This window comes from Pelmatolapia mariae, linkage group LG22 (genome assembly GCF_036321145.2).
Source record: "Pelmatolapia mariae isolate MD_Pm_ZW linkage group LG22, Pm_UMD_F_2, whole genome shotgun sequence".
NCBI classification, from domain to species: Eukaryota; Metazoa; Chordata; class Actinopteri; order Cichliformes; family Cichlidae; genus Pelmatolapia; species Pelmatolapia mariae.
This window is the reverse complement of record NC_086245.2, coordinates 16,209,480-16,231,929: the sequence shown is the minus strand read 5'-3', so window position 1 is coordinate 16,231,929 and position 22,450 is coordinate 16,209,480. Positions and strand designations below refer to the sequence as shown.

Below are 22,450 nucleotides of genomic sequence, written 5' to 3'. Positions count from 1 at the left end.
GATACCAAAGAGCCTATCTGGATAACATATATAACTAGAGTGCATATGGATTGCAGTTGTTTGTATTTGTTTTAAATTGTTTTTCAGTTATGAGCGTCTACTGTGCAATCATGCTAATACTGCATTCAGAAATAGATAAACAAACCCTTCTGTCCTGTGTCTGATTTTCAGATTCATATTTACCTATACATGTTGGCAAAGTGTCATTCCATTGCGCCAGGTTGTCCGGTACACTCTCACAGCGAATGGCAGTAGAGCCATGCAATGTGTAACCGGGGTTGCACTCAAATTGCACCAAGGCGCCGACTGCAAAGTCATTACCGAGACGTTTCCCGAAGCGTGGCTCGGGGACTGAACTGCACTGGGTGGAGCTAGTCCGGGGTACAGCTAAAGGAAAAAACAGAAAGTGCCCCAGTGAATAAACTGAAGTGTATCACTGTCACTGCATATTTAGACACTTTTGGGAAACATATCTAAAATTTCTTTAAATAAATGTAACAAAGGGCGAGAAAACGCATACTCAAGATGATGTGTACAATAAATTTGTTAGTACTAGTAATCTAGTATATAAATGTTCTGTTTAACTGAAAAAGTAGCAAACAATGCAGTAATGCATGGTAATAAATGCATAGTAATAAAAAATTGCTCATCATTATAATAGAAATGGCAATAATAATATCAATAATGACCTTGGTAGACAAAATGAAATCCCTTAGCGGTTTCTGGTCCAACTGTGGTGAACTTTATTGTAATCTGGTTTCCTGAACTCAGAGGGAGAGATTCACCTAGGATGAAGTGGAAGCAACAACACGTTATGAGGCTGAGGCTGAGTGACTGTCATCTGTTCAACTATCCACAATTAAAATCAACCATCCTTACCAGAGTGTGACCCAGAGAGAGAAGACAAGAGCGTGTTTTGTTGAGTGGGTCCGTCATAGATCTCCACCACGTCATTAAGAGACGTCTGGAACAACACAAACTGGCCGAAGAGAACTGGAGGTAAAAATGGGGGAGAAAAGAGAGAAAGAGATGAATTAACCGCAACTGAATGGTAGCAAATTATTATTCCATGCCACTGTCTGCTGCTGACCTTCCAATGATAAAATTAACCTGTAATACCTAATTTAAATGTTATTAAGCTGCAGTGTCACCTTCTATTTGAGGCCAACTATTGGTACAAAATTATATAACACTTATTAGTCAAAACGCTACCTTGCCTTCATCATGAAGCAGTCAACACCACCACCCCGCCACCCACACCCTTCTCCTCATCAATTGGCAACAGTGTATCAGTGTTGTCAGCTAGCGGGAGATGCTAATCTTGCAAAGACCGACTTGGATTTGGTAAAGTACGCTAGCAGAGCAAGACGCTTTTCTGTCCTTTCTTCTGTATTGCAAGTTTGAGTGAAAGCCATATAACAAAGGCGGTAACTTGTCAACTCTGAAGTGCCACTCACACAGCTTACTGAAACTGATCCAATCACGTTTCCTTGAGAAGAACACCTGCAGGGACTTGGCAATTAATGACATGCTACCGCTGGAAGACAGATGTGTAGGGAAGGAGGAAGGAAACACACCCAATACTTCCATACAGTAACAAAAGATTAAATTTCAGAGTGCAGCTGTACCGGCAGGTAGCATTAGACAGTACCCGGAGGGCTGAGGTTCAGTATTTTCTCAAACAGGTACAATTTGCTCTGTCTCGAATGATCACTGTACCATCAAACCAATCATTAGTAACCTGAAGATGCAAATTGGTAGGTGTAGTTTTATTGTTCGAAGCACATGTCCTGTCTAAAAAAATGTCCTCTGGGATAAATTACACCTATTTGGAGCTTTCTCTTCCACTCACTGCACACATGCACATATATATCACCTCCACACCCCGCCTTGCTCTCACTTTGGCCCCAAAGGCTGAGGTGTTAAGGATTAAATCTGAACATTGCCAAGGATATGCTGGTATAAGAAGGTCACTGGTCAATTTATACAAGGCTGCCTCTCTCTGAGGATCTCCTTTAAGGTTTGAGTCACATTTTGCGGAAACATAGCTCTGGCTCACAAACGATCCTCTGTGCTTTCATGAAAATTCTCATGTTATTTTATTGACAAGCAAAGCAGGACAGAAACGATGGATTTTCATTCGCCACCGAATTTTTCACACAGTCAAAAAGGGGATTAAAACAAATCATTAAGAAAGCGTTTAGCTTTATATGGTAAACTACCCTCTTTTTGTCATGTTTTATTGGCCTGTCACGGTTTCTGCCTGCCTGCAGACATCGCTGCCCACTATGTAAGGATTTTTAGGAAATCAGAGCGATTAGAGTTTCCCTCATTCCTTGCTGTGATATTGACATACTGCACAGCAGGCGGAGGAGTTCACACCTGAAACTGTTTCAAAATACAGGACACATTCGTCAACATTTGCACACAGATTCATGAATTCATAAAGTATGATGGCACACAGGGAATAGCTAACACACCTCAGCGGTACTAATAAAAAAGCCCACACAAAGTCACAGACATTCACAGACACAAAGGAATTAATGATCACAGCAGTGTTGTCCTTTGCTATGTTAACCTCATCGCTCTCTGTTAGAGAAACGCCTCTGCATGTAAAATCATATACACCCTAGAGATCGGGTCAGCCATCTAGTTATTAGAGTCCACCAAAGAACTGATCCACTGAATTTAGAATCAGGTGATTTTAAATGTTTGACTGTTTATTTGAAAGGTCTCTTTACTTCCTAACATCAGTTGGAGAGAAAACTGGGCGCTGATCCCTGTGGAGCTCCCGTGCCTACTGATGAGTTGCCTGAGTGGGTGTCCTCTGCCACGTAATCATCCAACAGGAGGTATAGCATCTCCAACAGGACATATGCCCCGGGTTTTCCCTACGTGCTGGTAAAACTGAAAGAGGCATTTGCACGAAGGGAGAAACATCATCGACCATTAACCAGCCGACTTTTTTTCGATTCCTACATCTCTGATCGCCTGGCAGTTCAAACAGCAGGGCTGCTGCAACCTCCAGCCTGGACCATTCAATTGCTGTAATTAAAAACAAGATATTTTACACAAGAATGACAGCTGCTTAAAAATTATGGGCAGCGCTGCAACTTAACAAAACAATCTGTCTTTTCACTCTGTGTGGGAGTTTTGGGAAGGCTCTCTCTGTGTGTCTTATACAACACGCAGACCAACCAAATGTTAGCTCCTCACAGTCAGGATTTCTACACGGAGGCGAAAATCCAAAAGCGCAAATATAATGAGACATCAACCATCCATGGCCTTAGGGAGAGCTGAGATTTATTCATAACACCACAGGGCATAATTGGACATAATCCACCAATTACTGATTGTTTATTAAAGCTTAATTCACATTCAATGAGCAAATAGTTCTAATAATCAGTCAACAATGTTGGTCATTTATGATGTTGTAAACTGATATTGTAGGCACAAATATAAGTTGCCCATCTCCACATTGATGGCATTCTTACTTTGACAACACAAATCTAACTTGGTGTCCACTTGCAGGCTCTCTCCAGAGCTGTTAAATACAGTGATGCTCCATTGACACGTGTAGATTAGAGTCGCACTAGAATACATTAAAATGCAATTCTGTATTCAGCTTGAATTTTGAGTGATATGAATATACCGATATTTAATATTCCAGACAAAACTCTTAACAGCTGTGGCAACAGTAAGGAATTATTTACAGATTATTTCCCAGCAGAAGCCTTTTAACCCCCCCCCCCTCTAATGATCACCCTCTCAGCACAGCCTCACTGTAACATGAAGAATCTGCTATAATATTCATATCCTTATTTATGTCTGGCTTTGAGACCACCAGTCAAATGTGACAGTCTCATCTCTAAATGTCACTACAATTATGAAACTCAGGCCTGGAGACAAATTAATGGCTAGAAAGCATATTTTTTATCACTTGTAATATAACTGATGTTTCTGCGTGTTTTCAAAACACTGAGGAAGCTTTTCAGAGGGCACCACGAGATTCCCGCAATAAATCTGAAAAGATTTAATGCTGCTCTTTTTTCAGTGTAAAAAAAAGCAATATAATAATTATTTGAAAAGAAACTTGTGGCCACATGTTTAACTTTCAAAGCTGAACACAGCTGCATTACTGTACACTATTCTTATTGTATATATTGTATATCTTATTCATCTGTTCCTCTGTCTCTCCTGCTGCTTTCAGCATGTACATGACAAAAGAATTTCCCTCGGGATAAATAAAGTTATTCTTATTCTTATGTCTGTACTACGATGTACTGCATAGGTTGTTGAGCTCACCAAACTCTCTTGGTACGGATATAGAGTAGATGCAGGTCTGTCCGGAGGTGTAGTTTCTCGGGAAATTTGGAGATAAAACAGTCCCTTCTGATCCCGTAGAACGACTTCCGCACGGGGCTGGAGATTCAGATGTGTGCACAAACAGATAGCAGTGACAATGAATGCCATACAAGTAAATTCTACTTAAATAGAGTGAGTGACATATGTGGGTTTTTTTTACCTTGACAGCTAGGTAATGCCCTGTTCCATCCAGGTCTGCCATCATCACCCATACTGCATGTCAGAGTAGAATAGCCCTGTAAACAGACAAAAAAGAAAATGTTGTAGGAAAACCAGTCCACGTAACTAATTACCCAGCCAACCAACACCCTGTTTGATAAATTTCCACCCGCCCAGCCATTCAACAAACCAATGAGCAATCCATCCAGCAACCTAAGAAACAGCTACTCAAATACCAAAATCCCAAATTCAGTCAGCCTCTCAGTCATCCAAGTGGTTGTACCTGCAGTACATATCCTGCTTCACAGTAGAAGGTGACCGTCGAACCCAGCTTATAATCAGATCCCAGCCTGGTCCCATTCAGAACCACACCTGGGTCGAAACAAGATTCCCTCAGCTTGGCTAGATGGAGTAAAGGAAAAAAAAGTGTGACTTAGAGAGAACATGAGGCAAAGGAAAAGTGACAGGCACACATGAATAATAGGGCAAATTAATAATAACTAAGTCTCTTGCAATAATCAAATGAGGCAGGCATTCCGTTGGCCTTTGTAACAGTCTGTTTGACTTAGCTGTCTTTGCCAAGATGGAGCAAGAACGATAACTTCATCCCCCGGCTTTTGTGTGCTACATGAACCTTGTAAATTATGGCCTTGGCCCCCCTCCCAAAAGATTAGTGGCCACCCGCATCAACTTAAGACTTAATTTCTCAGTCCATGCAAAGTCAGTGTTGACTCTTTTGTGCAAATGAATCAAACTCACACCTCCTTGACAGACTATTTCAACAGACACTGATTCAACGGGCACTTTATGCAGAGAGCAATAATTCTCTTTCATCCTGAATTTAGCATGGTACACATGTATATACACCAAAGTGTGAGTGGTCTTAGTGTGAGGTAAAAGAAAATATTGTCGTTATATTCTGCTGAAATTGTGTCATCATCAGTTTCTATTATGTTTACTGTGGAAATCTTGGAGTAATTTCTTAAATGGCTTTCTTTATGAAAAACACAAATGACAGAAAACAACATCAAGCAGAGGTGATTTAAAGATTCAAAATTATTTTTCAACAATCAATAATAAAAAAAATGGCTATAAAAAAACTAGTGGTTGAAATGTTTCAACTTTCCTTGTTTGCATCCTTAAAACAGAAAAGAACATAATAACTTAAGACTGACTCTATATGTAGTGGCCATATTTAAAAGTGGTATATAGTTAGGTAAATGTACTGTAGTGTGCAAAAGTCTTAAGCCACTTCCATTTTTGTATATTTTTCTATGAAAATTGGATATTGGTGCAGGATTTATTGGAGCATACAAACATGGAAACATGGTTTGTACGATTCTAACAAGCTTGAAAGTCAAATTTTGACGTTACCCCAACTATTCTTCAACACAGCCCCAAAACTCTCTTAGGGAAGCTTTCTTGTAATTTCTTTGAGTTGTTCTGAGGAATAGTACTCTTGAAAGACACCTGCCTTCTGCAGGTGTTGTCTAACTTTTGTTCTCTCCAAGATTTTCCCACTCTGCTTCAATATTGTTGAGGTCTGGGCTCTGGGGAGGCCAACCCATGGCTGAAATGCAGCTCCAAACCATGACAGAACCTCCACTGTGTTTTACAGATGACTCTAGGCACTCACTGTTGTATCTTTCTTCTTAGCTTGTCAACACACATTGACAATGATGCAAATCAAAAATTCACAATAAGACCTGTTGCCACTGATTTTCAGTCCAGGTCTGACATACGCTTGACAGCCACCCATCCACTGAGACCATTTCTGATCATGCTTTGGCCAGTAGGAGACGGACTGAAGGGCCAGATGCATCTCTCAGGTTCTGTTTCAGGCTTTTGTCCACTTTCCTCAATTTTGAAGGACACACTACAAGACATGTCAAGTTTTCATCTAACAGCCCTTTGAGAATTACCTAGCTGGTGCAAAAATACTATTTTATGCCTGTCAAACTATGTTATCTTTGGCATTTTTCATAGATTTACCTAAATAAAAGTAAAATACAAAGAAATGAGAGGTGACCCAAGACTATTGCACAGTATTGTAAACTTTTAATCTATTAAATGTTGCAGGAAAAAAATCCACTCCTTTCTCTTCTTTAAATGTGATTATACTTCAAATTTCTTTGCCTATTACACTTTATCAAAATTTGCCTGTGTTATTAATATGACCTCTGTGAGAATGCAAAGTGTAGTTTTAGGTGCTGCCTGATTCAGTAAGAATTCAATTTAAATGAGAGATGTGGTACTGTTAGCAGACCATTATACCTTTGTATTCCAGGTGAAATCCAGTGTAAGAAACCGATCCATCACTACGGAACGCTAAAAGCATTGTATTTGAACTGCTCTCTATCCGCTCTGGGAGTTTGCTGTCCTGGAAGCTACCAATGAGAGGACTGTTGCTATCCGGACCGTCGTAGATGTACAGGAAATCATAGTTTGGCTCAATGTTGAAACTAAAGGTAGAGGAAGACAGAGACAAACAAGGAAGAGAAAGAAAGTCAACAAAAATTCAAGGCCAAAGTATCCACCATGAATTCAGTGGTTTTTAGAGTTGTTTTGTTTGTGATTCGTACCACAAAGCAAGCACGGCTTTTGAAAGCGGTGAAAGCTCAATAGATTTTCAAAGCACTTAAAGGCAGAAGTTCCCACTTCTTGAAAAAAAAGTCATAATTTTACATGGTTTTCAATCTTGCACAAAGCAAAAACAAGGTTGATTATTTCATTTTACTCTCGTTTACCTGCAGGAAAAATACCCTAGAAATTGTAATTTTCACCAAGCTAAAACAAAAGAGTCTTTTGGTCTGTTGCTCCAACACTTTGTCCAAATTGAAATGATTGCCAGAAAATTTAGTATTAGAACTTACTGCCAGCAAAAAAGGATATCCAGATTTTCAGTCTTCAAATGGAGCCAGTTCAGCTTGGACAGGCTTTTAGTCTACTGTCATTCCATTTCACATTTCACTCGGCAGTAGCGTTTGTCTAGTAAAGACGTTTTAAAAAGCTCAATCGAGCTGAACTGGAAAGTAGCATTGTAGGTTACCTGATGAAGGCCAGTGACAGGACGTAGTCTGGGTTGACAGCAATGAGCCAGTCACAATCTTTTGAGTGAGGGTAAGGATGCGGGTAGTTAGGAGAGAGTATAAATCCATTGGAGCCTGTTAGATTTCCTCCACAAGGAGCTAAAGTGGGAACACAGGTCAAGATTGACATCCATTTTGACAAAGCCTTGAAATGTCATAACATTTAAATATTCTCTCAAGCTTAACCATACAGAATAAAAAAAAAAAAAACCTTTGTGTACCATGCAACAGAGTGTGGAGAAAACTGCTACTGAATGAAAAGCTTCATTAAAAAGCAGAAGAATGAAAATATGTGAATAGAATAAAGCGTGCCCTTTTTTATACAGCTCTCCTTTAAGTCAAAGACACATGTGTCCTTGAGTGAGACAATACCTCCAGCTGTATATGCAGTACATTTATTGTGCGTCCCTATAGAATATATGAAAGTTGGAGTGTTCACCTATGCAGACAGGTGGGCTGGGCTGCCAGTAGTATCTGTTATCCACTTGTATACAGGTTATTTTGTCGTCCCCCTGGAGCTCGTATCCTGGGTCACACTGAAAGGACACTGAATCCCCCGGCTCACGGCCATCTCCACTACGACTGCCATTCATCGGTACTCCTGGGTCCCTGCAGGCTGTAGCTACTGAGCCTGGACAGATAGGGGATAGAAACAAAGCAGGGAATAGAGGAGAAAGAGGGGAGCAATTACAGAAAACTGTGTCACACCAGGTATCTAATGCTTTAATCCAATGCATAAAAACAGCACCACTTCAACTAACTAATGGGTCCTACGTAAGTTAATTTTGTTCCAGTTAGGTGAAGGTCTTTGAAGCAGCATAATTATATAGCTTTTTATTCCCTTTATTATTAATGGAACTACCCATTGAAGAGCACAGACACAACAACAGTAGTCTAAATGAAACCTATCTGTTATATTTTATATCTTTCTAGTTAGATTTAATTTCATCACTTACTAGAAAACTGTATGGCAAATCCAGACTTGCTGATGTAAAAGTCAGTCTCAAACTGAACCGTGACTGTGTTCAGTGTCGAGTGGATTCCTTCAGGGAGCAGAGACCCACTGAGCTCTGCCAAAGACATTTCATTCTCAGGTGGCCCATCCCAAACCTTCAGCATGTCATGGCTGGCTTCAGTGTCAAAGGCCAGAAACTGGAGGCTGTAAAATAATAAGAATAAAGTTTAATTAAAGCAAGAATATGTTCATCAAAATCATTTTTATACAAACTGATTTCACTTCACACATGAGTTTACACTATGCTTAACGTATCGATCAAAAGCCTTAATGAGATCATCTGTACCTCACAATATTTCCCGAGTCCACCTCGATGGTCCAGGTGCAGCGAAGGTTATTGTCGTATGGGAAAGGGTATCCGGGGGAAAGGATCCTCCCTGACGACTCACCCTTAAAACGACCCCCACACTCCGCTACAGGGATACATAACGTCACACACACTTATTTTAAAACAAACTGTAAACATCTCTTTGATTAGCACCTTTGTGACAACATTACAAACCTATCACCGCAGCCCAACCGATGGCCAGTTGATGTGTGTGTATGTGCGCTGTGACAAGCCAACCATTTATCTGTCTGTGGCAATTGTTTGTCAAGGCAATCAGATCCAGTAGGTGCACCTCAGAGGCCACTGATTAAACGATCACCAAGGAGACAAATGGATGAAGAAAGAAGCTAACTCTTATCCGCTGAGTCTCTCTGTCTTTCTCACTCTATATCACGCGCAGGAGATGAAGAGAAGAGGAGAAAAGAGGAGGAAGAAGACACAAAGTGCTGATCCTGCATTCCTCCCTAAAGAAATCACAGCACATTATATAACAGAAAATAATTCCCCCTTCTCTCTTTGTCTCTCTCGGTTATATATTTTCACAATCTTCATCCCCTCTCTGCTTTTCCTCCCTCTCCATGTTCCCCCTCCCTCAGGCTCTCCTCCCTTCATCACTGGAATATATTATCTCGGGTAATCTGAGCGATATTAAGAGTTTGGAAGGAGAAAAGACGGAGAAAGAGAGAGGGAGAGGGAAAGAGGGAGAGAAAAGGAGAGAACCAAGGGGGTAAAGAAGGAAAACCTGTGAGTAATAAGAAGAAGAAATATAATATTAAGACTGGAGGTTAGATGAGGTCACAGCGTGTCACTGTTAAAATATAAAGTCAGAGCATTTCAGCCAGTAGTTTTATGAGTCTTTCATTATTGATAGTGTGAAGGAGGGAGACTTATTAGTCTGAATCCAAAATCAGAAAGTTCAGAGGCAGCAGTGAAGGGAAAAAAATGGTCCTAAAACACTGGACTGGCTGTTATGCTTATAGCTCCCATGCAAAGCAGCAACAGCAGCCATTCTATTTGTCACTTTAAATAAGCCTAACATTTGTTTGGGTTTAATTAGAGGATGCAATCATTCAACCATGTGCTAACTGGAAGGAATAACAACATATCCGAATTAAGTCCAAATAATATTCAAATCACAGCGTTTTAGGTATTACATTCCAGTACACTGATAAATATGTGAGTGTGTGTTTATTTTTCAAGCGAGAGAAGCCCAAAACTGCATAGCCAGTGAAAGACTACGGTCGACTTCTCGATATCAATACTTCGGACTGTCGTTTTGCATCAGTTTGAAACCTTGGAAAATGAATTAAAAAGGCGACGATGGCATAATTGAGTATTAAGCAATGTGTCGATACTAAGTGGGGAGTTTCCTCCACAGAATGCTTTTAAACAAAGCCAAATCAAATTGAATAAAATGAGTTTATGAAGAAATTCTCAACAGCGTGTTTGTCGCTTAGCCCTTCATGTGCCCAGAGTAGCGTGGAGGTTATGTGTGCTTTATGTCGGGGCATGTCTGAGTACATAACACAGCACTGGGAGAATATAAGGGCAGCCGCCAGGAACGGAAAGAAAATCTGCCACTGCAGAAGAGGTAGTGCATCAGTTGGGCCGAGGGATTCCAGGTGGTATAATGCCGAATAAATAGGCTTTTCATTGGGACTTTAAAACTACAACAGCGTGTGATATCCAGGGAAAATCAAGAAAGGTGATTCTACAGGAAATTGGCCCCCATCTGTTTTCCTTCCAGATAACTGAATTAACATCCTGCAATCAAATGTAGCATAAAGCTGCAAGTCACTTTCTAATCTATTACAGAACAAACCTGGTATAATAATGCTTCCTGATACCTAAAGGTGTGTGTGTGTGTGTTAGCTGAATTCTAGATAAATAGCCATTCCAGCTAAAGAACACAATACACAGACGTAAAGACTTTTATAATTACATTGACGTTCATTCACTGGAAAGATTCTGCTCTGATTTTTTATTGAAATGATACCAACACACTTTTCAGCTATCGCGTAACTCTGAATCTATTCAAGTAAGTGCTGCGGAACGCACACTACACAGCATTAAATGCAACAAGATCAATTTAAATCTAAGAAATAAAATTACCTCTCCCTCCCAAGCTTATTAAAGAATGTTATTCAAGGTCGGAAACACAATGCATCTGTGCAGGACTCTGCGTGCCTTCAAAAATCTCTGTGTGTGTTTGTGTGTTTTCATCAGACCTTCTTTCAGAGTGTTATTGGCTTCAGATACTAAAGGACGTACCTATACAAGAAGGCAGAGGGTTATCCCAGGCTCTCCTTTCACCCGTCATACACTTCAGCGTAGAAGCCCCATGTAGAGTGTAACCAGGCTCACATCTATATGTGATGCTGCTCCCAGAAAAATGACCTTGGTCGTTGACCTTGAAGCCAAACTGAGGCACGCCTGGGTCTTCACAATGAGACAACTCAAAACCTAGAAAGAGTCATAAAAAAGACAAAAGAGCTTCACAGTATGTACTTTTTAAAATACTCACTAAGGGAAATCCAAGGCCCACAAGAGAAACAGAATTAGTTTTATTTAGATGCTTAGATGTGCAGCAATATTCCCTTAATATCTGGCCCACTCAAGGATTCTGTTTATGACCATGCTGATATCACAGATCCTGTTAAGCTCTCATCCTGTTTTAATAACAAAACTGAAAAAGATACATGAGACATACCATTATTAGGAATGATACTGGAGCGTGTATACACCTTATCCAATTTAATGTTGTTTTTCACAGTCAGTGTAAGCTCAGTTTCCATGGTAATATTCGGAAAATTTGTTCGCAGTTTTGGAGAGCGAGATATGAATAGGTATATAAATAGCTTATCCTTATAAGACCATAACCAGGATTTGATCTACGGCATTACCTGGAAGACGAGGTGCACCGGGATTTGAGTTATCTCCTGGCAGACTGCTGTAGGTGCATGTCTAAATCCTTAAAAAAATGGCTATTTGGAAAGCTATACTTACTATTGAGCAACAATAGCACATTTGTCATCATCCTGACATCAAGTGTGAACAGTTTTCCCATCTAAAATTGTTCTCTCTTTGTTAGATATGTATAAGGAAGCAAACCACCATGCATTATTCATTCGACCACATCTCGGGAGTTTTATTGAATTACAGCCTCTATATCAAATGTAACACTAAACAAACAGAGGCAAAGTACTACAATCTCAAAATTGCTGCTGCTGCTAATGTGCTTTGTTTTATATGGCAAAATAACTTTTACCTGGAAAAGTATGAAAACAGCAAAGGTCTAAGTAAGCAATCCTCTGCGCCAACACAGTACAGAGACAACACAACTTCAAAGCGAATAATACTGAGCTATCACCCTTCATGACACCATTTAAACAATTAGAATTCCAACTGTGCGTCTAAGAGGGCACTGCCAAATGTGGGTGTGCTTTGGTGAACATCAAAACACACCTTTACCACTTCGTCCTACGCTGAAAGCTTTGTTAATCAAACGTGACATGTTTCTTCTGATCGTTTCAGTGGAAAAATTCATATTTACTTCTGTGATCCATCCATTTAGAGTTAAACTGTTCTAGTGAGCCTGTTAGATTTATCAGAAATCAGCAGTTGTCATGAGGCATCTAACTGGTTAATAATTTGAGACATACTGCTAAAATGTATTTACATCTGCCCAAGATAATCCAAAAAAATCAAAGATTAGACAAAGATACTGGCAGAGTCAATACAAAATGTGCTTTTTAGATGATGATTAATTTATTTATTAAGCACAAATTTCCAAACCTGCCTGGCCCTGTGTGAAAATGTAATTGTCTGCTAAACCTAATAAGTTAATAACTGGTTATATCACCTTTGGCAGCATCACGTACAATAAGGCATTTGTGATAACTGGCAGTGAGCCTTGAAACTTTGTCCCACTCCTCTTTGCAGAATTGTTTTAATTCAGATACAAGCATGAACAGCCTGTTTAAGGTCATGTCAAAGAATCTCAATCTGACTTAAGTCTTATGCCACTCTAAAACTCCCATTTCATGAACTCTGACCTTAACTGAGGCAAGTGGAACCTGAAGTTTTTTACATGTTGTTCTTTTGGGTTCTTTTGTCACCTCCTGAATGAATCTTCAAAGACGTCTTGGAGAAACAGATTAGGCCTTAGCTCTATACTAAACAGTGGTGTTCACTCCTAACTTACTTGAGTACACCAATTTGAATCCTTCTCCTGTGTTTTCCGCATCGCTGTAGAATTCCAACCAGAGGTGGTTTGAAGTGGAAATGAGCGTCAACCCCAACATGGATGATCCAGTAAATGCTCCGAGAACATGGGCTGTGTTGTCTTTACCGTCATAAATCTGTAACAACAGCAAAATGCACACCGGATGCATCACATGCAGCATGAACTAATTTAATTCATTTATTTTTGCTGTGTTTGACACTGATATCTGGCAAGAGCAATGACCACATATGCGTATGTGTGAGTGAGTTTACTTTGAGTATATCGCCCTGGGCAAGATGAAAGGTTCTTGCAGAGATGTTGATTCCTTTCCCAGCTTGAACCTGAGGTCAACATCAAATCAAAATGAGCACTAATGACCCACATAGCAGGTGACAAACCCTCATAGAGGCTGGAGACTGGTAATACATTTGACATCTCTTAAACACATGCAATGATCAATACCATTATTTTTCTCAATAAAAACTCATGTCATGTATATTCTGAAACGTTAAGATCTGTGACCTGGATGCTGTAGATGCACTCGTGGTTGTTATCGTAGTTCATTGGGTAGTTTGGAGAGAGCAGTATCCCTTCATTATTTATGACTGAAGAACCACACTCCGCTGAAGACAGAGGACAGAAAGGAGACAATTAAAAAATACACAATATTGAGACATTGGTTTAATTCTTAAGAGGCTTATAATGATGTGGAGTGGTCATGTGAACAAGCTTTTGTTGTGCCACAAATTGACCTGCATTTAAAGCTTTAATGATAAACAAAAGCTATGTTTTGCAGCTTACTAAAGAGGCTTGTGGCTTTTTAAAGCCGTTTGGTCCTACCAGATAAAAGTTTTTGCCCATTTTCTGTGCAGCTAGGGGGAACGCAGGCTGTGCTCAGAGTAATAATCAGTCAAATTCCTTTCTTCTTAATATAAATGAAAAAATATTTTAACTAAAGGCTGTAGGAATTTTTAAAAAATCCCCTTATATCAGTTAATGTGAATGATAAGATTGCAAACTTCACCTGAAGTTACCTATTCTTTGCACTTCTTACGCGTGCCCTCCATGTACTGTCTCTATGTCCCTTTCCTCTCTTTTTCATTCCCTCTCCCTAACGTTCTCCCCCTCTCTGTGTCTCCACTGGTGTAATGGTCGTATTACAGCTGCCATATCGTCAATAAATCACACCGCTATAGTTTCCATTTAGAAAATTACCTCTTCACCCCCTCTCTCTCTTTCCTCTTTAACTTCCTCCCTCTTGCGCTCTCTCTACTCTATGAATAGTGCCTCCTTTGCTCCCCTTTACTTCAATCAACTTTCCTTTTCCACTTCTCCTGAGTTTTCATTCTCTTCCATCTCTTGTTTCCTCTTTTTATTTTTTCCTCCCGCTTCTGATGGCATCCAAAAATAATAAAAAAGTAGAAAAAAAAAAAAACAAGACAAAAGAACATTGGATTTCTCAAACTGCAAAGAAACATCTCTGGAAGCTCTCCAACTCTTTCATGGGGGAAAAAAAAATGCTGTAAAGAATTAAAAAGAGCCACTCATAAAACCACACAAACAGACCACCAAAGTTATATTGTATGCCTGCACAGCATATCTCTCAGTTAATTAAAATAACAAAAAAACCCACCCTAACTATTGTGTGCTTAGTAAAAGCAAACAAGAAAAAGTTATTTTATAGCCAAAACATAAGAAAAAGCCTATTGTTGGTCCTCTAATCTTTCCTTCTTCCTCCGTTCTTCACCTGTGATGTGTACCATCATGCAGCAATGCAACACAATACGCAGAAACTAAATATAGCAAACTGCACTACATCCCAGAACAGCGGCACGCAACATCACTCCCACCTTTCTGCATTATAAGTCTTGTCACGCTGATGAAAGAACGAAGGAACCAAAGCCGTGTACAATGGCGCTGAGAACATCATGCAAAGCTGAAAATTCGATTGGAGAGTAAAATCTACTCACACGTAGCCTAAAATTAAAAAGTCGTATAGTGTTGCTGCTTTTTACTAGAATTGGACTGGTCTGGCTTTCTTTGTAATTTCTCAAAAATATTATGTGTAAGATAACTAATTCTATGAGCAAGTGCAGAAATGTAGTCTCTTTCGCTATGTGCTTTTACTGCTGTCACTTGTAGATACTACTAACTGTACCCAAATCAAATCTTACTTTACACACTTCTCGCCTGAATTCCCTGAGGTTAACTGTACATGATAATGATTCCCACTGATAAACTTGTGCTTTAAATTAGACTTATCCTATCTATTTAAGAGCAGGCAGTAGTAATTCTCTGGAGGAAAGGTAGCAATTGAGAGGAAAGTGCCTTGATCAAAGACAATCTCCTGAGTATTCCTTATACACCCAGAATAGCTCAAAACCAACACAGACGCAGGCAAAAAGCACGATATTTCGGTATTTCTTCTTCTTTTTAATCAGTGTGATTGCTTTCATCTTCCATTATTAGCCCAAACAAATTAGATTTAAATGCATTTTCCTTGACAAAAAATGTGTATGTGTGACATCCAAGATATGAACTGCTTGTTTTTATTGTATATTCTGTTTTTAAAACCTAGTGAGGAAGTTATTTTTTTGCCCTTTAAACCAATTGCTCATTTGTGCATTGATTAATTATTAAAAAAAATTATACAGCCTTGCGTAGAAACACATTTTCCAGTCCACAGGTGAAGGACTTTTTATTCGAATAGGCATATTTTTAGTGCAATCTGTTCCACTCTGAGTATACATTTTAATAATAAAACCACCATCCTTTTTTCATGCATTCAAACAGTGGGCTTTTACTTCACATTGTAGTATATGCTACTTTTTGTTTGCTGTGTGTGTTACTGGCATAGTGCTACAGTTACACTGAGTTGGATTAGTGTTCAATATGGTGCATAAACCTACTGTAAATCTGATTGCATGTTTATCACATCGTAAAAGCCTTTCTCAGTCTGTGTTCTGACTTCGAAGTTGTTTGTCTCAAATCTCTTGTCTCAAAGATTTTATATAGTGTGTATATCTTAATATTGTTTTCTGTCTACCTTTATGACTTCAGTTTATTGAACAAGTATTAAAGTATCGGGGGAAAAATTACAACTTTTTCCGGTATAAAAAAAAAAATCTGTATTATTTCAGATAATGTCCTTTCCAGTAAATTTCAAAATTATAAAAGGTGATAAAGGAATGTGAACAGGACATAAATGTCAGCCTGCTAGGGACTCTTGGAGAAATATCTCTGGCATTTTCTGCTCATCCACTAATTGGAAATTGGCTGATACAAACGCTGTTCTCTGAAGTACCATTAAGTTTGGACTGACCGTTTAATATATATTTTTTGGAACAGTTGAACATAAAGGATGTTTCTGTAGCTACAGCCAGAGGTCAATTATAATTTTCACTTCAAAGGTGGAAGAACAAAGACCACACATTCTACTCATGTGTGTTAGTTAACTATGTCATCTAAAACATGAACCTTTGACTGTGACCAAAGTGTGTAAGTGTTTCTGTTTATTCCAACTTCAAGACTTCATCAGTGTAACAATTCAACACCTTTTCAAAAGACCTGAGCTCATCAGTCCGTCAGTCTTACTTGTGTTGGTTTATGGGTAAGGAAATAAATGATATTGATTATATCAAGGGAAGCTGAGTTACTTTTTAACTGTAATCACTATTTACTTCTTCATCTATCCATCCATCAGTCCTGCCCGGACCTCATCCGTCCTGGGGGGGACACTAAGATATTCCCAAGACAGCTAAGAGACACAGTCTCTCTATCACCTTCTAGATCTTCCCCAGGGCATCCTTTCAGTGGGACATACCCCAAGCTTAGGATGCCTCACCCATGGGTCATCCTAGTCAGACACCCAAACCATCTCAATGAGGTATAGTGGCTCTGCTCTGAGCTGCTTCTGACTGGGTAAGGTTCTTGTAGAAATGTTAATTTGGTTGCTGAATTACAGCTGACAATGGAAATCCTACTCTTGCTACAGCTATAGAGAGACTGAATAGTTTGCAGGAATGAGCCAGACATCCCTGATTATTGATGCACTCCCCACAGGGCAGCATGAGGGACGTGGCTGTATGCTCTTTCTGACACATTCGGCCAACTCTCACATATCCTTAAGAATGTAAAGAGCTGACTGATGTTTCATGAACTCCTGAACCTGAGGCTTGACTAGCAGTCAGACTCATCTTTCCAGTACTCTATATCCCCTCTTGTGGGTAGAAAGGTCATATGGATCTTTCAGACTGGGTACAGCATAGCCCCAAGGGTTAAGACCAAAGCACCAAGCACTTCCCTTCAAGCCCTAGGCTTGGCTCCAGGGTGGGCACAAGTTACCCTGTTATGGGAAGGGTTACTTGGTCCCTTGCTCCCCTGATCTCACAGTGGGTGTTCTGCTAGTTATTTCTATTTTATTTCCATCGGTTTGAGAGTTTGAATTTATGTAATTATTGAGACATTTTATAAAACTATATAAAGACATGACTTGTTTTTGTTTTATTTTAAGCACCACTGGACTTAACTGTTCACTGCTACTTTTTTATTACTGGATCTTATGTATTAGATACATATATATGTGTGTTTGGTTTTTACTTTTATTTATTTATGATATTTGAAACAACTAGAGACCCACAAACAAACAACTAGACACCCACAACACCTGACCAGTAACAATTAAACACGTACCGACACATCTAGGTAAAGGAGAGCTCCACATTCTTCGCCCGCCTCCCAGACAGATTAACTCTGGTGAACCCTCCAGGCGATATCCCATATTACAGGAAAAAGACAAAGTGTCTCCAACACCAAAACTGTAGCCATTTCTCCTGCCAAAACGAGGCATGCCGGGGTCCTCACATGGCTCCAAAGTATATTCTGCAGAAAAATAAAGAATTGAATGATGCTGAACACATTACTATAAACTAACAGACAGCAGGTCAAAAGGTAAAATAACTTTTCTTTACTTCTGACTAAAAAGCCAGAACCAGACACATGTATTACACATACTATCTGTAGGAGATATGACATAATTTCTGCATGTAAATACATAAAATGTTAACGTTATTTATAGAATTCTGGAACAAGTGCATGATAATATTTGTGATTACGCAAGCAATATGAAAGAATTAGCTAAGCTAATAATGTAAATACTTACAATGAGGCCAAGATCTTGGGCTAATCTTAAATAACAATTTCGGATTAGCCAAAGGATGAATGCATGCATACATTCATGGGCATGAAGACTCTCCCTCTCACTGGACAAGCCCTTTTAATTAATTCAGTAATTCTTGTGAAACTCTTGAATATGTAGTCTATTAAAATATAATCCTTGCATGACTGCAGGAATGAAAAAGAAGGGCACAATTTCTCGATCTGAGTCGACTCCAGCACGCCCTGAGCTGAACTTGTTGAGTTTGTGTTTAGCAAGGTAGAGACTCAAAGCTATTTTCAGTTGGTTAAGACTGATGATGTGATGTGTTTTTTAGGGTGTTCCGCTGAAAGAAACTGCGTGTTGAGAATTTTAACACTGCCAAGTCAAATCTCTCATGACACATCCCATGTGTTACACTCTGAGAGTCAGCTTATGCCATCTGGGTGGCAGTAAAATATCACTCAGTGTAGTCAGGCCACTGCTCCTTTATTCCAGAGTCAGTGAGAGGGTACTGAAAGGACAGTTAGGCACAAGACCCAATCCTTTTTTTATCTACTTCTGGTTCTGTATGATATCATTGATGTAGGATGTTCCTAATATGATCATTATAGGTACTGTGGGCATAAAAGCCCCACCCAGCTGCTCTTCAAACCTTCTCTTTGCCACTGAGCAACAGCAAATCAGAAGACAGCATGATTGAAGGGTGGCATTAAAGAGAAAAGAGCTAAAACAGCATGTTTCTGACCTCTGATGAGGTGAGGGGCTTCTGTCTTCATCTTGTTCTTTCCCTTTCCTCACATACCATCATTTAATAGTGGATTGCTCTCAAATTAATATTGTGTAGCCATCTGCTTTTTTCTGTAGTAATTTATAAGATTACAGAGGTAGTCCTCAATTCATGGAGTAAGATGTCAGTTTAGATAGTGAAAACTAAAAAAAAACATCAGAACAACAACAACAACAGAGTACAGCAAAACTGTTTTTTGTATTATTCATAATATTCTGTGTTTTGTAGCTCAGCACCTATCGCACTCTTAAGTAATTTAGAGTTGAGCACACCAGTTCCTTTGGTAGAGTTATTCACGTGTGGCCCAAGAAGACACATTTTTTAAAAAAGTCAATAACAGCAGAAGACACAGCTGAATGTTAAGATGTAAAAAGCTGGCACGAAAAAAAATGTATCTGTTTATCTACTTGTGGGAAAACAGAAAAAAAAAGAAACTTTTTCAGCCCCCAAAGTATTCTGGAGGCCAATTTCTAAAACAGTTTTTAAAACCAAAGTTTATAAAAGAAGTTGTTTAGAATTTTTGATACATCTGTTATTTTTGGCAATTTTCATTCTGTTGTTGTAGATGATTATACATGGATTATGCTTCGTCACTGTAGAGAATTATGTATTATGTAGGCAGTGGGTGAACATGTCCAGGTCAGCCTTGCTTCTTTTTCTATGATTATGACTTGTAGAGATCTGCAAGGTTCAGTTTGAATCCCGTTTTGTTTCTTCTTCACAAGATCTTTAGAGCTAAGTAAATCGACACTTTGGAGCAAAAGCATATCTGAACTAGCCACTAAATAGTAAGTTGGTTCAGTGGTTTTAAAGCAAGGTTGTGAGATATGAAGCCAATGCAACAATGCAACTGCCATAAAACTGCATTTCCTTGAAGGTCACTTGACTCCAAAGACTCCTATTGTAAAATGTTGAATTTTACACCAGACATAAATGCGAGTTTGATACCTCTACTAACTGTGGTGTTGGTGTGAAGCATTCAAAAATAATTAGCGTATAAATAACGAGGCTTTATGTGCGTTTTATCGTCAGTTTTTCTAAGATGTTTGTGCTCTTTGGTAAATCATTTTGTAGGATTTTATTTGTAGATTACTTAGCACTAATTAACTGGGTCTTCTCAGCTACTGCATGTAGTCATGGTAACCATGCCCATCTTTTATATGTAGTCTGTAGTTTAAAGGTACTATGTGGGTTGAACCACTGATAAAAGAAGGCTCATTATTCTCAGTATTAAACTTGTGGCCAGACAAAGCATGGTACAATGTTTGACATGGGCTGGAGTAGCACATGCAGTCTTTACAATTAGGTAATGATCACATTCATTCATAACATATAAAATATCCAGCACTCACACTTAATCTTAAGCTTTAAACTAAAGACGTTTGTGCTTTTGTGGCTGTGAGTATGTCAGAAATTCGATCCTATGAACACTGAATATCCATTTTTATTATTTAGAAGCAGTCTGTGATAAGTTGCCACATAAATGAACTTAATGGCATTTCTTTAGTGACTTTACAACCTGGCGTAAGGCTGCGAATGAATTTACAACATTCATTTTAAGAGGCAGTAATTGTCTTTTTTGGTATAAATGTTGCTCTGTTCACTTCTCTTTAAAGAGAAGCCATAATTTCACAGTGGTGTCTTATGTCTGTATGAATTTCTAGGGTGAACCTGGCTAAAGTCCAGCTTGACTATTTTATTTTATTTTACTGGCACAATTCACACAGCAAGCTGTTACTTGACTGTTTTGCATTCAGTTATGTTTTATAATCTCAAACATTTCAACATTTGCAACATTACAGCATTGTTCCTGTGAGCAAATTAAGACAAACAGAAACCCTTGAAGTGACTAAACTGAGGGTAAAACTGAATGTAGACTCGCTGGATTAAAATGAAAAACTCCAGTCAAGAAAGTTACCCGAGAAAGTTATGTTGAAGCCCTCATATGAAATGGAAAAGTCAGAGATGAATCGCAACTGGGCTTTGAAGTTGCCATAGAGACCAGCATTGATGTTGCTAGGCAACTCGTTGCCGGTCAGACGAGCCAGAGGTTGCAGGAAACTCCCATTCTCCGTAACCAAGAGGTAGTCATGTTGGTCCTCCAGGTGAAAAGAACTGAACTGAAACTGGACTCCTGTTTGAGACACAAGCAGAGACGAGTCAGAAGACAGACAAAGTTTGCTTTATCATCAGATGGTTCATGCACCTCGACTTATAATATGTATGAGTCATTATACTGGGACAGCAGCATATTCAAACTTTAATCGGTGACGATTTATTTTTGGGATCATTATTTTATTTGACTTTATTTTGGCAACATTTTACTTTTGACATTGCTTTCACCAAATTGCCTCCATATGGCGCCTGAATATTTTATAAGCCACAGAAAACAATGTAAGTTTGTGGATGTAGCATAGCAGCAACTGAACCACTGAGCTTGCTGTACTGTCTCACACTGTCTGTCTCTATTAAGGAGTGTGGATCTCTGTGTATGTGTGTCTCTTGCCTTTCCCGTGGCTGACTTCAACAGTCCAGGTACAGTTGAGAGATGAAGGGTAGCTGTCTGGATAGCCGGGACTAAGGATGGTGCCCCAGGGACCTCTAACATCCCCACCACATAGAGCTGGATAGATTGAGAGAGACAGAGTGGGGAGAGAGAGGCAGAGGGAGGGAGATGAGCAGAGACAGGGGATGGAGGCAGAGAGAAGGTTAGCATCAGATTGTTGATAGCTAAAACAGATAATGTTTCCCTGTGGACCTTTAATACCACTTCTATAGTACGTACACACAAGCATACCCACACGCAAATGCTGCAAGAGGGGCAGAGGAAGACGGAGCAAAGGGGAGAGAGGGAGCATGAAAGAGAGACAGAGACATTTTCTCAGAAGTGGGTAGCAAGGTCTGCATGCAGTGTGAGCTCCAAACGTGTGTGCTTTCACACGTTGGGGAATAGGAAAACACTGTTTCACTGTGTATTCCCTTACAACTTTCCTTTAAATGTTGAAGTCATATTTTTCAGATTTATTCCTCCCACTGTTGCACAGACATAAAATAATGACATAAATAATGTAAAATCTGCCACACACTGCACTGGAATGATAAATAATGCATCATTTGTTGTTTTTGTGGTATATTTTAATGTGCTTGAAACAAACCAACGCCTAACAATGATTAGCGACACCGATGACTGTTATTCCTTAAAAAGGTGAATAACACCAGTGACAAAAGCTATGTGGTTTTTTTTTTCCTGTTTACAGAAATGGTGAGTTGAACTGTATGCCATTTATGCAAATTTGGTGATCTCTTCAATTTGTAGATTGTCTG

General features: G+C 39.2%; 1 protein-coding gene across 4 annotated transcripts in view; it reads right to left on the bottom strand.

Annotated features, from left to right (window-relative positions):
- csmd3b (CUB and Sushi multiple domains 3b) overlaps nt 1-22,450 on the bottom strand; it is a 392,628-nt gene that overhangs the window by 77,178 nt on the left and 293,000 nt on the right. For all 4 annotated transcript variants that reach the window (XM_065470768.1, XM_065470769.1, XM_065470770.1 and 1 more), the window contains exons 19-36: nt 21,633-21,749; nt 21,045-21,260; nt 17,874-18,062; nt 13,704-13,804; nt 13,454-13,522; nt 13,161-13,317; nt 11,228-11,419; nt 8,915-9,041; nt 8,570-8,772; nt 8,053-8,244; nt 7,574-7,712; nt 6,799-6,986; nt 4,808-4,926; nt 4,526-4,601; nt 4,306-4,422; nt 880-993; nt 690-785; nt 184-387 (exon numbers count right to left, since the gene is read on the bottom strand). In XM_065470768.1, the coding sequence (XP_065326840.1) occupies nt 184-387; nt 690-785; nt 880-993; nt 4,306-4,422; nt 4,526-4,601; nt 4,808-4,926; nt 6,799-6,986; nt 7,574-7,712; nt 8,053-8,244; nt 8,570-8,772; nt 8,915-9,041; nt 11,228-11,419; nt 13,161-13,317; nt 13,454-13,522; nt 13,704-13,804; nt 17,874-18,062; nt 21,045-21,260; nt 21,633-21,749 (2,616 nt within the window). The remainder of the gene's footprint in view (nt 1-183; nt 388-689; nt 786-879; nt 994-4,305; nt 4,423-4,525; nt 4,602-4,807; nt 4,927-6,798; nt 6,987-7,573; nt 7,713-8,052; nt 8,245-8,569; nt 8,773-8,914; nt 9,042-11,227; nt 11,420-13,160; nt 13,318-13,453; nt 13,523-13,703; nt 13,805-17,873; nt 18,063-21,044; nt 21,261-21,632; nt 21,750-22,450) is intronic.